The 14,733-nt window shown below is 42.2% G+C and overlaps 1 protein-coding gene across 2 annotated transcripts in view; it reads right to left on the minus strand.

The window, feature by feature from the left end:
* Positions 1-14,733, minus strand: part of UPF1 (UPF1 RNA helicase and ATPase) — a 32,643-nt gene extending 17,910 nt beyond the window's left edge. For both annotated transcript variants that reach the window (XM_075282026.1, XM_075282018.1), the window contains exons 1-6: positions 14,394-14,733; positions 5,319-5,461; positions 4,536-4,625; positions 3,105-3,272; positions 1,675-1,855; positions 566-727 (exon numbers count right to left, since the gene is read on the minus strand). In XM_075282026.1, coding sequence (XP_075138127.1) covers positions 566-727; positions 1,675-1,855; positions 3,105-3,272; positions 4,536-4,625; positions 5,319-5,461; positions 14,394-14,564 — 915 coding nt within the window. In that variant the 5' untranslated portion in view covers positions 14,565-14,733. The remainder of the gene's footprint in view (positions 1-565; positions 728-1,674; positions 1,856-3,104; positions 3,273-4,535; positions 4,626-5,318; positions 5,462-14,393) is intronic.

Raw genomic sequence — 14,733 nt, forward strand, 5'->3', positions numbered from 1 at the left:
TTCTGTTGGCAGGCAAGGAGATGGTGAAAGGTCCTTTTTAACTAAAGCATTTACATACTAGTAAGAACTGTAAACAAGTTTTCCAAAGAACTAACCAGCAAAAAACAACATAGGAGAGCAGGACAACTAGACTGCAACAGAAAATTTAAAAAGGAACCTGTCAAGGTTGATATGGTGCACCACCACCTACAAGTCTTTATGGACCAGGGGATTAGTGTCCCATACACACCTGTAGCAATACTAAGTTCTCACTGAGTTTTTTGGTCAGGAATCTGCCTCAAAATCAGCCTCCCTATAGAGTTCTATTGGGAGGCTTTTTTGGAGTCTGATGTTGAGGCGGATTCCTGAACAAATTACTCCGTGTGAACTAAGCCTAACAATGTCCGCATTTTTTATACTTGCCTAGAAACAAGACCAATGAGTTGCATTTGGCTCTTTTTAATCGTGGTCACAGATAGCATTGCAAGAGAACAATTTGGGAACCTAAAAACTTGGTCCATAAGGACCTGTGGGTGGTTTAGTGTCCCAAATTACCCTTTAAAAATAATGCAGAGAATCTTCTCACCTGAGATTCTTTTAGTTTCTTGTCATAATCGGCTTCAAGTTTAACAAGAGGACCAAATATGTTTTGGTACTGATAAGCATCTTCATATCGAAGCAGAACATGCTGTGGTTCCTCATCAACCCCAGGTTTCTCCAGATCCTCCAGTGTAGCTGAGGGGTTTTCCTTAAGAAAAAAAAAGGCTTTATATTCACTTAAACTTTGCTAGAAGGGCAAATCAAAAGTAAATACTAATGTACTGTACTGAAAAAGCAGGGATTAAGCTAGTTTTATTACTGTGATTGAATTATTTCGCCGAAAAAAGGTTACATTTGCCTGATATGTTAGGCAAATCCATAGTTCACAGCATAACACAGGCAGGCCCAAATGGTATTTGGTAGAGATAGGCCCGATACACAAAGGGTCTGGAGTCAGACTTTAGCTAAATTGAGCTTGTAACAAAGAGGCGGGGAGGAAGGGCCACAGTAGCAAAGAAAAGCCTATACTGTGAGTACCGACTGGCAAAACATCAGTTAAATCAATTCCCGCAAGATGCCAACCCTAGCAGGAAAGGGAAGGGCCATCCAAAAGGTCCAATGGGCACAGATTAGAGCGATAACAGAAAATCTCCTAAAAAGCCATCTCGGAACTTGTCATGAGTGGGAAAGGAATCTCCCTCCCACCCTCGCAAAAGTCTGCCTGACACACCTAGATGTAGGTGAAAAAGCATGCCTGAGGAGATGGTATAGTCCACTTGGGTGTAGCCATCATTTTCTTATATTCCTAGTGGCTGGGTCTATACCTATAGTACTATGTCTCTCAACGACATTAAGAAAAATCTCATACAGAGAAAATACTTGCTGTGCTGCAATGTTAAGTCACACATTGGTACTACAGGGTAATCCAGAAAATTAAAGCTATCCTTTATCCAAAGGCTCAAAGATCAAGCAATCAGTGGAGGTCGGACTGCTGGGACCCCCATCGCTAAACTATGACTATAGAATTTGTTTTTAACCAAAAAATTCCATTATAAAGGAAATATTTTGGAGAGGTAAACACCATCCACCATATTGAATGCTAGAGAACAACATTTTGAACCGAAATGACAAAGTATATACAGTAAAAACCATTACCTTCCATAACTCTTCCAGTTTGTTTATTTGCTGAGCAGTAATTTGCCGAGCTCTGAGTTGCTCTTGTTCAGATGGGATTTTGACCAACCAGGAGAGGAAACAACGATCCTGAATAAGGGGCTGCCACTGGGAACTGTCCCAGTTAATGTCCTTCAGACTGCTCTGACTCGCACACGGTTGCCTAAGGGAAAAAACAAAAAAAAAAACAGTCACTAACAGGCAAAACAAATGTATGCAGTAACAAACTTGCACATGTTCACATCCAAAAAGTAAATATTTTGCAAGATGAGATAGTTTCTAATGGTAACATTTTATTGTATACATGACTTTTTTAAAATTCATTTTTGGGGCTTGCAGCGACCAAAATACATGGTATAGCATCAGTGTGTAGGAAAAATGATGCTTAAAAAAAAAAAGAAAAAAAAGGGGTTTTCCAAAAAAAAACAAAAAACAAACCAAAACCATATCCAGAGGGCATCAACCTGTAAAATGCCCCCCCCCACAGCTTTTTTTTTTTTTTTTTTTTACCCCGCTACTGCTTTAGCCAGCTGCATAGAGTCCTGCTCTAAGACAGGACTCTTGCGGTGACAGCTTTTTTTCTTTTTAAATACTTTTAAAGAGGACCTTTCACCATCTGGGGCACATGAGGTTTTATATACCACTAGAAAGCCACCAGTGCACTGAATTCAGCGCACTGTCGGCTTTCACATTCTGTTCCCCCGGTGAAAGCTATCAGTGCCGGTTCCGTAACTCTTCACCATCAGAAGGGCGTCAGGAACGCCCTTCCTCATAGGTAGCGCCTATAGTGCTGTACTGTGAGAGCGGTGAGGAACGCCCCTCCACTCCTGATAGTACTCATCCATAGACGAGTAGTGGGGGTGCGTTGATCACCGCTCAGCGTCATGGCTGGGCGGTAAGCAACAACCGCTCTCACAGTACAGCACTATAGGCGCTGTTGTGAGGAAGGGCGTTCCTGACTGACTGTCAGAAACGCCCTTCTGACAGTGAAGAGCTACGGTACCGGCACCGATAGCTCTTCACTGGGGGCACAGAATGGGAAAGCCGATAGTGCGCTGAATTAAGCGCACTGTTAGCTTTCTAGCGGTGTATTAAACCGCATGTGCCCCAGGTGGGCCTCTTTAAACATTTTATATTGTCATTTAGTACTTGTATCACCTGTATAATATGCTGTAATATTTATGGTTTTTAATGCAGCAATAGTGCCTTCTCTGGTTTCCTTGTTCTTTAAAGCGAACCTTTCATGTCCTCATGTGGTTTTATAAAAGGCTAGAAAGCCAACTGGGCAGTTAGTTTTGGCACTATATCTCCCCACTGTCAGAGGGGTGTTCCTCATAGCTCAGCATCATCAAGAAAGAAAAAGTATTGAGTGTATTATAAAAAAAAAAAAAAAAAAAAAAAAATTACCTCACCTGCACAGGAGCACAACAACAGAATCTGCCTTTGCAGGAATAAATCCAAGAAGAAACACATTTCGACATCCACAATTGTAGCATTCCAAAACTGTCTCCCCAAGCGGTCCATCCTTGTGCAAAGTAACCTCTTTACACTTTGCTCTTACCAAATGGTTCACAATATGGCTTTAATGGAAAAACAGAAAAACAACACAAAAAAAACCTTCATAACTGATCATCAGTACATTGGCAACATTAGGACTACATGGGTTGCTCTGTGAGTAGCAACTAATGATCACAAATGTAGCCTTAGATAATACAATAAAGTCTGTGTTTTTGCAGACTTGTGCTGTGTTGACTTGCATTCTGTAATGTGAGCACAGCTGCTATATAGCCCTAGTCTACAGCATAACCTCATAGTAGCGCTGGGAGATTATGACCTAAATCAAAATTGCAATTAAACGTTTTACCTAGATTTCGAATAATGAACAATTTTAGGGCAGTCCCTTTTTTAAATGACTGGAAAGAAACTTTTTCCCCTACACCTACCCCAGCCACTAGTTATCCTGGAAAAGTTCTTTAAGGGCTTATTCACACAACAAGGCCTGAAGTTATGTCTCAGGCAGATGGGATAGAGAGGGGAGATTGTCCCCCACAGTTTCCTCATCCATCACTTAGAAACAGGTGGCACCGTCTGTCTCTCCTCGGACTATTTCCAGGTAGTTATCAGAAAGGTCATCATGACACCCATTATGTGCCTGCTTTGACAGCCAGTAATTGTCGCTGCCTTTTGAGGTGGAGTAGAAAAACAGAAAGACTGTGCTGCTACAGACTGGATCCATATTGTCTTTAGTGCCAGGTTTTGCTTGAGATCAGACAATGGTCACTATGAGAATGACGGCCTTGTGGTGAGCACTTCAATCCCACCTTTGCTGGGAGCAACACCCTTCCCTCAACTGCTGGTGGCTCTGGGAAGCAATCACATCCTACTAGTGATTTGAGGGAGACTAAAAGCTCCTCAATATGTGCAGGGCATCCTGTGGCCACATGTGTTGTCTCAACTGGCATTGCTCACCCACAGCATGGTTTTTCAGAAATGTCTTCACAACACTTTTAGCCTGCCTAGTATCACTTTATCACCAATTGAACATTTATGGGATCAGAAGGGATGTCTGCTTCGAGAGTGCAGGCTCTACAGGTCCTGGTGCAACATCTGTGAGCAAATGCGCCACAAGATACCACATGTAACCTGTATGCATCCATGCACACACATCTTATATCCAATCTAGAGTAAGCCTAAGAGCACTAGAACCTCTTTTCAACTGTACAATGTGTGCCCCCCCCCAATAAACTTATCTTTTTTCATTACATTCGCAACTGTTTACTGCTGCATTATAGTTTTATAATGAGCGAGTATGCTTGCTCCGTCAAATGAAATTTCTTTCGTACCTGCCAGAGGTGTTGCCACGTCCATTGCAGAACCATTTTTTGCTGGTGTTGCAGTAGACCACACAAGCTGGATCATGTATGCCACAATAGCTAGGTTAGAAAAGGAAAAACAAAAGTTAAGTAAAACATCTGACTTGATTCTAATTGTATTACAAGATTAAAAGATGAGCTTTCAGCATCTCCACCAATTCATGTATCTGCTAATAGATGCCACTCTACTGATTCTGAAATGTTATTTAAGCTCTGTAATGTCAGAAGGGAAGGAGGTGTGATTCAGAACTACAATCATGGGCACCCAGTGTCAGAGCTCAGAATTAAACCCCTTGTCTGCTCCTGCCTGACACTGACCGTCTGACAGTATACTCAACACGGTGACTTGCATCCCCATCACCTGTGTGAGTTGAGAATGACAGAAGCTGGAGACCTACCATAGTAAATGAGACTCTACTCACACCTGTTATCAAGATGCAAGTATTGGCATTTAGATACTGAATGCCCAAAATGCATGGCAGAAACATATGTAGGACACGGTTGTTGCATTAACAGTTGTGTGTGGGAAAACCCTAAAGTGAATAGGGTGGATTCAGAGGCAACATCAATGCCTATGAATTCATAGGCAAGTGTCACAAATTTGTTACAGTTTGTGATGTAGTTAAACTGCAGCAAGATAGAGCCGGTCTCATTTTTTTTATTATATAAATCAGCACTAGATTTAACCCTTATACGCCTAAATCAATCTCTTCTGTTCAGTATATTCACTACAACAGAGAACATGACACCAACCTGCAGGCATGCACTGGAAGATCCTTCGTATAGTATGTATCTTCTTCATCCTCCTCAAAATTCAGCTCACCCAGCAATTGACTTGTTTTACCCACACTATCATCCACTGTGCCATTCTGTAGGATACCATCTGGGCCATTAACCTACAAGAGATAAAGATAAATCTATGAATATATCAAACAAGTATACACTGTAAATATACGTACAAAAATATAAAAAAAAAAACTATAAAGAGGTTGTCCAGGCAAATTTTAAATATGGTTGCAGCACCAAATCAAGATGAGACCCTTCTTATAAATTAAGACATAACTTTTAATAGAGAATTAAAAACACATCATGTGTCCACAAAAAAAGAAGAAAAACAGCCTACATGTTTCGGGAGTAACCCTCCCTTACTCATGGCATTTTAAGTATGCTGAGCAAGGAAAAAAAAAAAAAAAAAAAAAAAAAAAAAAAAAATCACACTCAATTGTCTGGTGCGCCGGTGTTCTCCAGGCGCGGTCCTGTCATATTGCTCTGGCGTCTTCCCATGGTTCTCCGATGGGCCTCAACAGTCACCTATCCACTGAAGCCAAATCAGCGGCCTCAGGACGAGACCCGAGATGTCACATTAGAGACACTGCATGTACTTCACTGAGGCCACAAGTTATCAGTGGACAGAGAAGACCAGACCACACAGGGAGGCACCGGAGTATGAGCGAAAGGAGAGTATGATTTCCCCCCCCCCCCTCCATTAAAACAATGATTTTTTTTTTTTTAGTCCATTTTGGGCAGGACAACCCCTTTAAGGCAGAGGTCGCTCTAAGCCACCCCTTCCCCTAAGAGTAAAAATACTCATTTTTAAGGAGTACTTTTAGTCATGACAGAATACGAAGTTGGCAATAATAAAAGAACGTAGGCATATTAACCCTGAGAAGTCACTATTTAAGCAGGAAACGTGTTACTATATAACTTTACTATAATATAGATAAATGGCAAATTTAGGGTTTTTGTTTTTACTGTGGTTACGGTGCAGTTAAAATGAATGGTTCCTTATATTCTTTGGATTGACACGATCCCAGCGAAACCAAGTTTATAAAGTTTGTCAAGTTTTTGAATCTTTGAAAAATGTCCAAAATTGTATTTTTAGACGTTTTGGATTTTAGAGGACACCTATTATGTGGTCCAAGTAGTAGTTTTTATACCATTTTGGGGAAGACAACTATTTATATAGCGCCAATATATTCCGTAGCACTTTACAAATCAGAGAACACACGAACAGACAATAAGTGACACGACATTACAATGTGAAAGAAATACACAAATCAAACAATAGGAGTTAAGGACCCTGCTCGCTAAAGCTTACATGAGGAGATAGGGGGACACTAGAGGTCGGAGGGCTTGTTTGGTACAATGGTCTGGCCACCTTTTAATAGAAAAGGCTATGTAGCTGAAGCTGTATGAGCCGTCACCAGCCGGTATCTGTGAATAAACAGATACTAAGTGCAAGGAGCGCAGGGTAACTTCTAGATGGAGAGGACAGGATCTGAGGAATAGAGAAGGAAGGATAAAAAGTGTTATTCTATACTTCCGCACTCTACACTATGATCAGGTCATGTGATAAGCCTGACCAAACACGTGATTTTAGGGCAGTTTTGAAGCTTCTGTAGTTGGGGAATAATCGGATTGCACTGGTGCAGCTTGAAAAAATTCTTGAAGACGGGAATGGGATGAACATCCAATACAAAACAAATCAGTAAATTGGCTACTTTGATTTTTGTAAGGATACGTACACACTACTATTATTACCATCCTGTGCTTTATCTTCTGCAATAAGTCACATGGTCAGTGTGAACAGTTTAAACAGAAGGTCTTTTTGCTGCTGCAGATACTATTAGGATCTACCACATGACCTGACAACATCCTGCCCCTTGTTCTTTGCTGTACCTCTTCTGTGAAAATGACCCTTCTTGTGGCTTATAAAACTGAGCCGTTAGTAAGACATCAAGTCTCCATGCATCAAGGGATTCAAGGCAGGCGAGTATAACTTAGTTTTTCATGCACACTTTAGTGGTCAAAAGTGGCATTTTATATGAGGAACCATTTATAAGGCGGACAAGTATTTATATAAGGGGAAAGTTGGGCAGTATTAATTATGGGGGCACTTGGTCTTTATTACCCTCAACCAGACATCTGCCATAATAGTACAGCAAATACCAAGTCCACAAATTTGGCAACAACTTAGTCAAGGCAAGGAATCTTTTATTCACATCTCAGTTGGGAGTCTTTAAGAAACAAACATGATGACGGAGACTGGTTTGGGATGCTAAACCCTGGCAGCATACGCACACAGAAATTATTTAATGGCTCGTAATAGTGCAGTATTTTATACCATAAATACAATTTAAACTGGTAAATTTATCCTGTGGAAAGGGGATAAGTGTCTGATCACTGGAGGCATGACTGATCAGGAGAACTGGGGACTAAAACCACCTGACAGTCTAGCTGGGCTGTGAGGAACGCCCCCCAATAGTACTTGTCCATAGCCCTGTACTGTCAGAGGGGGCATACCACTCGGGAATTACACTGAGCTGTGAGGAACGCTCCCCCAGTACAAGTCTATGCCGAAGCTAACGGCACTGACTTCTCCAGCTCTGGGGCACATAATGGGAAAGCCAACAGTGCGCTGAATTCAGTGGACTGTCGACTTTCTAGTGGTATATATAACCGCATGTGCACGAGGACACGAAAGCTCCTCTCTACGGATCAGCCTATTTTGGGCATTTATGACCTAACTATTTTGTTTTGTAGTCATAATATTAGATGCAAATACGTAGCCGCCAAAATGTACAGTCTGGAACTCAAATGTGTAAAAAGCTGCATGCACCATCGCAGACACAGTATAGGTTTCCACTGTGAGAGCAAATGATTTTGTGATAAAGAATATGCTGCACTTGCCACATACCAGAATCCCATCTCTGAAAGAACAAAGGATTTATGTATTATTACATGACAGGTACCAATTTATACCAACACATCCTGGTCACAGAACTAGTTAAACAACTATAGTAATATGTACACAAGACTCTCCATAAAGCTACTTAACTTGCAGCTTAGAATTACAGCTCAGAACCTCCAGTCATTTCTACCATGACAAGAGTTCAGATCCATGTTCACATTTATGTTTATTGCTCTATTCCACCTTGGAAGGGGGGGAAGAAAAAGAAAAAAAAAAAAAAAAGCACAACATGCTAATAGATCAACTAATGAAATTATTGACAATTGGATCTGTCTGAACTGGCACAGCCTGTTTTTTTTTCCTAACAGAAAATGAGCTAGGTACGGTATATATGTGGTTTCTTGACGGCTACAGTTACTATAAAAAATTACAATTGTTTTAAAACTTTTGGTGAACCAAGCAATATCGGAAGAAATGCAGGAAAGTCACATTATGACGCATGAGGTTGGCAAACAATAGGGAACCACTGTGCTGTATATTAGGCTACTGGGGATCTGTGGCTGTGCAATTCATCAGAAGACAAACTGTGAGGGGTTAGACAACAGACCTACTGATAAAACAGCCAGCCTAAGGGTTGGTTCACACTAGCACTTGTATTGTGTGGTCAATGTGCAGCAAGCACACAGAGCCCATTATAGTCTATGGGGTCCGTGTGCTTTGACAGTACATCGCTTCCAATTGCGATTGTATTCCATCCGGGGTTGTCCATGCAGACTCTTTCCGGACGGAATACAAGCGCTAGTGTGAACCAACCCGTAGCTACCACCAGGCCAAATGGTCACATAACAGAATCATAGCTACCTCCTTAGGTGGCTATGCAGATCTGCCAATCAAGACTATTTTGATGAAGAAAAGTCACAAGGGGCAAAACACAACAAATAACACTTTGTTGACATCTTATCTCTTCTGCATTGCGGAAAAAAAAAAAAGTCTTAAAAGTCTTGGCACAAATTGCAAATTCTTAGTCTCATTGGTGACCCTTCTAGATGTCATCCGGAGTCCTACTCACACTACGTTCTGGCTGGGCTGTTGCAGCTTCATGTGAATGAGAGCCGATTTGTCACTACACAATTTATGGCATTGTCTGCATCCAATTCCATAACCATGTTCCAAACAGCTGATTGACAGAGGTGCGGTGTAAAAGAACCCCACCGATCTGACAATGATGACCTATCCAAAGGCTTGGAATAAAGTAGCATAAGCTGTGCTGGCACATACTTCTAAGGTAGTGTGAAAGCAGCCTAAGGCCCAGTTCACATCAGTGTTCGGGGAGCCCGCATAGGGACCCTCCCGAATGGAAACCTATACGCATTAAATAGCAGTTACCTTCAGGAAACCCGCTGACCCCATAGACTATAATGGGGTCCGTGTGCTTTCCACACGAAACATCAGGAGAAAAAGCTGAAACTTATTTCAAATTTAACTTCATTGTTTTTTCTGAAATGAGTTGCTGACACTTTAAATGTTTAATAGGGCTGCTGAAGCTGCGATAATTTTTTTTTTTTTAACTCATCCCTCTCACTTTCCATTTGTGAAGAGGTCACGGCTGAGGCCAAGCAATTGCAGCAGCGGTCACCCAGCACAAATGGAAAGTCACTGCTGACGTCACATTGGGACCTGTACAAAGATCACCAGAGCTGCAGTTAGTGGAAATGTAGGCCTGGGTAGAGACAAATAAAAGATTGTCATGGCCCCATAGGCAGTAGTATTAAAGGTTTCACCATCTCCCTCTCTCAGCAACCTTGTGTACTGTCTCTTCCTGCTTCCAGTATTCTTCAACAAGTTGGTAGGTAGGCTCTGAGTGATGGACAGGATACTATGAAGTACCTCAGTAGATATAGACATTACTTTTCCCATGAAAGATTATTGATCATCATTACTAAAAATCTAACGTAAATTCAGATCAAATAACGTGCACAGTAAGTGTATATTATACAGGTTTGGTGAGAGAGAGGAAAAACAAAACAAACCCCCCCCAAAAACTTATACTTGCTCCCAGAACTGACATCTGTAAGTGTATACTGTAGAGAAGACCCCAGAGAATAATAGCAGATCCTATTACGCAGGTAGAACCTTGCAAATAATGTAATAGCTAAACCGAAATAACCTAGGTGAACAAAATCACGTCTGTCAACCTGGTTGATGTCCAGTTTCATTTATTTTTCGATTAATCGCCCTAAAACCAACTCAGCTTGTAGCAGGTACAAACATACAGCTCCCGTCATAGCCAGTTCATAGAAATACAAAAAATAGACCGCAGTTATAGTATGCTACAGTCACAGTAAGTGAATCCAAAAGGAAGGATTTCTTCTTTCCCTCTTGAATCCAATCCTGCACCAAAATTTTAAGCGTGACTCCAGCCTGAAGGAAAGAGACCCTACCATACTATTCTTCTCTTCTCTTCATGATCTAGTACTAACCCTGTCAAAAAAGTTATGAAAACCGTTTCCTACAGCAACCATTCACATTGCAGCTTTCATTTTTTATAGAAGTCTTGAAAAATAAACTGCCTTGTGATTGGTTGTTCTGTACAAAGGTATTTTGTACACACTTCAATGATTAAAAAAATAAATCCACCAAGTATTTTAGGATTTACTGCAGATTTCATATTCTTAGGGCTCGTTCACATGGGGGCGGATTTTGATACAGAGAGTGACGTGGAAGCTGCGTCACTCTCTGGTCAAAACCCGCCTGCCACAACCATCACGGTTTTCCCCTCCGTAGCCGGCTCAAATGAATGAGACGACATCGGAGGGCGCTGCTGAAAGGCGGAAGCCGCAGCTCAGCGCGCCGCGGCTTCCGCCTGAAAAAAATGTTATCTTGCTTCTTTTTTTCTGCTAGCAGAAAAAAAAAAAAAAATGCTATCTACATAGACCATTGTTGTAAAGGGGCGGATTTTGAAGCGAAATTCGCTGTCAAAATCCGCCCCTTTGTTCACGTGTGAACTAGCCCTTAGCATGCTTGATATTTCCGCAGAAGGCACAGGATTTCAACTTCTATAATGCAGATTTTGCTGAGTAGCAAATCTGTCCTGTGTGAACTTAACCTTACGACAGTTAAGTGTCCTAGGACAAGGAATTAACCTCTTTAGGAACCAGACCGTCTTCTGCAGACCTAAAAGTCCGAACAATTTTTCCACCATTTTCACATGCAAGAGGCTCATCTTCTTTATCTTTCCATGAACAGCGTCGTATGAGGGCTTATTTTTTCAACAGGCGATTTGCAAGTTATAACTAATATTTTAGGACACTACTATCATTGAATCTTTCTTGGGTGAGAGTCTAAGGGTACATTCTCACCTCACCAATAAAGCTAGTTGTGTTGACCTGCAACTCTTTCCCTAAGGTAAGCGAATACAATTGCACAACAACTCTACGGTTACTGTGACTTCAAGTTTCAAAAAAAATCTAGCTGATCTCAATATTTTTGTGTCTACAAGATGCAGCTGTAGCACCCACGGAGTCTCAATGCAATTCACTTTAGTGAAGGACTTATATGGTGAGACGGTGAAAATGTAACTATGCCAGGTCAAGGTTCTTATTTAGCAAGAGCCCAATGAGGAAAAACCCATTTACCCTCTAAAGGATGCAGCCAATGATAGTGATGGGAACTTTATTACATACATACAATGGGTTGCTTTATTATGGGATAGGTTTTAGTCAACAGCACCATTCTGGGGTTATCTGAACATTTAAAGAGAGTCCATCATTGCCTAGATCATTTTTGAACTAAGCATATCTTTACATAGCCTTTAGGAAGGCTATTCTAGGCATACCTGTCTTTCCTCTGAGCCATTTTTGGATTATACCGGTTTTCTCATACGCAAATTAATCTTCAAGGAGCATCGGGGGTGCTATCCGGATGTCATCCGCATGTGTGAGATAATTGTGCTGTACATGACTAGCTGCTCTGGAAGTAGTGAAGAGGTGTAGAAGGAAGGATCATCTTTCAAGAAGAGGGCGGTGAGAAACAGAGGCAGCTGATGACACAGGGGTGCTCAGGGCACAGGGATAACGGCTCTGATGCTCCTTGAAGATTAATATGCATATGAAGAAAACTGGTTTAATTCAAAAACGGCTGTGAGGATCCAGGAATGCCTAGAATTACCTTTCTAAAGGCTATGTAAAGATATGCTTATTTAAAAAATATAAAACTAGGAAATGATAAGACTCCCTTTAACACTTAAAATTGTTGAGGCAAATATGTATATTTTTTGTTTTATGGGGGCAATTACTATAGCAATACCTTTAGGACTTTTCATTGGACACGACATTCAGAGGCAATAGTCAACACAACAAACTCTGGACTATGCGTAGCAGAAGGTTGAAAGTTAGGCTGGTCTTACACGACCGTAATGCTTTTACGGTCCGCAAGTTGCTGATCAGCAACATAGACTCCGCAGATGCCCGTAAACTGCCGCACTCACCCATAGAGTTCTATGGGCGAGTCCGTGCAGTGCCGTGAATTACGGACATGTTCTATAAAGTGCGGACCTCGGTTGCGGCCTGGCATACCACGGATAAAATATCTGGTGGTGTAAGAGACCGCATTGACTATAATGTGTCCGCAATTGAAAACCCTCAATAGCGGACCATTTGCGGTCTTTAACTACGGTCGTGTAAGACCAGCCTTATCAGACCAGAATGGGAAGTTTATGCTGAGAAGGGGGATGACAGAATTTTGAGAAACTTAAGAAGTCTGGATAGCAAACTCAGTAAAAACTGAAGAATTGCCTCATTATAAACCTAATTGCAGGTACTTTGACAGATTCCCCTTAAAGAGGACCTTTCATGTCCTCTAAGGGCCAGTTCACACCTGTGTTCCATTCACAACCCCCCGCATGAAAAATGTGGTGAGAAAAGCGCTATAAGCAAGACTTTTCTCTCCGCATTTTTTGTGTGAAAACTGAGCGAAAATCACACAGACCCCATTTAGTCTATGAGAAGCCGCTGGTTTCCTAAAGACCGTAGATTAGGTTTCCCTTTAGGGGGTCCCCAAGCAGGCTCCATAAACAGAAACCCATGCGCAGATGTGAACAGGGTCTTCGAGAGGGAGTGTTATATACCAATGTAAAGTTGGCAGAGTGCTGAATTCAGTTTTACCATTATCTGTAGTTAGTGTCAGCTGCCAACATCCCTGCACTGCTAGCAGGGTCAGCCACATGGGCAGTAAACTTCTATAAACTTGTCTTGCAAATGGGGATGTTCCTCATCACCCAGCGATGACACTGAGCTATGAGGTCGGCCCCTCTGCAGCGATATCAGTAGACAAATTAATGACACGTCTATGCCCTGGTTCCAGAGATCTGCTTTGCAATGATATAAACACTTCCTATCTTAGAGAACATCTAATGTGGCTGCTCTTTAGAGATAATGTACTCATGTCACCACAGAGGCAGGTTCTTAGTGCATTAGAATTCCTCCAAGATGATTAAGAATAAAACAACCATATTCTCCTTATAAAACGGGCAGCGAACTACAAGAAAAGTAAATAAGATTACATAAGGTATACAAGTCAGGAGAGAACGCCTCTGCAGCAGGGCTAAGCAGTGCCAATGGATACTAACACAATCTCTCCTTAAATGTGAACAGCAGCGTATGTTATATCTTCTAACCTGTACTTGGGTTTTTTGGAAGCAGGAAACGTGTTAAAAACCTTGTGGGGATTTCCCCCATTATGGTGTGATGTTATCCATATGGTGTTTAAGTAACTGATCACCCAACAAGATTCTAGCAATGAATTTCCCCATCTCTCTCCAACATGCGGAGAAAACGAACAGACATCTGTCACTGAACCCCTAAGTGGGGGAGTTTGGGAATGAAGTTTTAGGAGCGGAAACTATCTCCAAAACCTCAATGTGAACTGCTCCTTACAGGCACTTCCCTACAGGACAGTGTAGAAAACTAACACGAATGAAATGGTGCAGTGAGGAAAGTTGAAGAGATCTCTGAGCACGTGCAGCAGCCTCGGTGGCAGGCAGGGCAGAGCGCCCAGGATACCGGGGCACTTCACGCGAGCGCGCAGGTGCAGAGAAGGCCGCGCTCTCTCCACTGCATCCCGGAAGCGACCGGACATACCTGCCCGTCCAGCTGGCTTTGCGTTTGCCCCTGAGTCTGGGTCTGGCTGGGCAAAGTGAAGTCGGTGAACTCGAACTCCGATCCTTGAGTATCGGCCCCGAGAAGCTCGGCCTCCTCCGTGTCCAGGAAGGTGAGAGTCTGCGAGCTGGGCCCGTACGCCTCCACGCTCATGATGTACCGACTGAAGAGCGGCGTTAGCGACCTCGGGATCTTTACGGGAACTCTGTAAAGGGAAAGGTTTCGCTATTCGACCTCTACCGGCTCACGTTTAACCGTCACCGAACGCGGGCACTACAACCAACTGCCTGAGCTCCAGCACTCTCCGCCGCAATTGACGTCA

Source organism: Leptodactylus fuscus, chromosome 1 (genome assembly GCF_031893055.1).
Source record: "Leptodactylus fuscus isolate aLepFus1 chromosome 1, aLepFus1.hap2, whole genome shotgun sequence".
Classification (NCBI taxonomy): Eukaryota; Metazoa; Chordata; class Amphibia; order Anura; family Leptodactylidae; genus Leptodactylus; species Leptodactylus fuscus.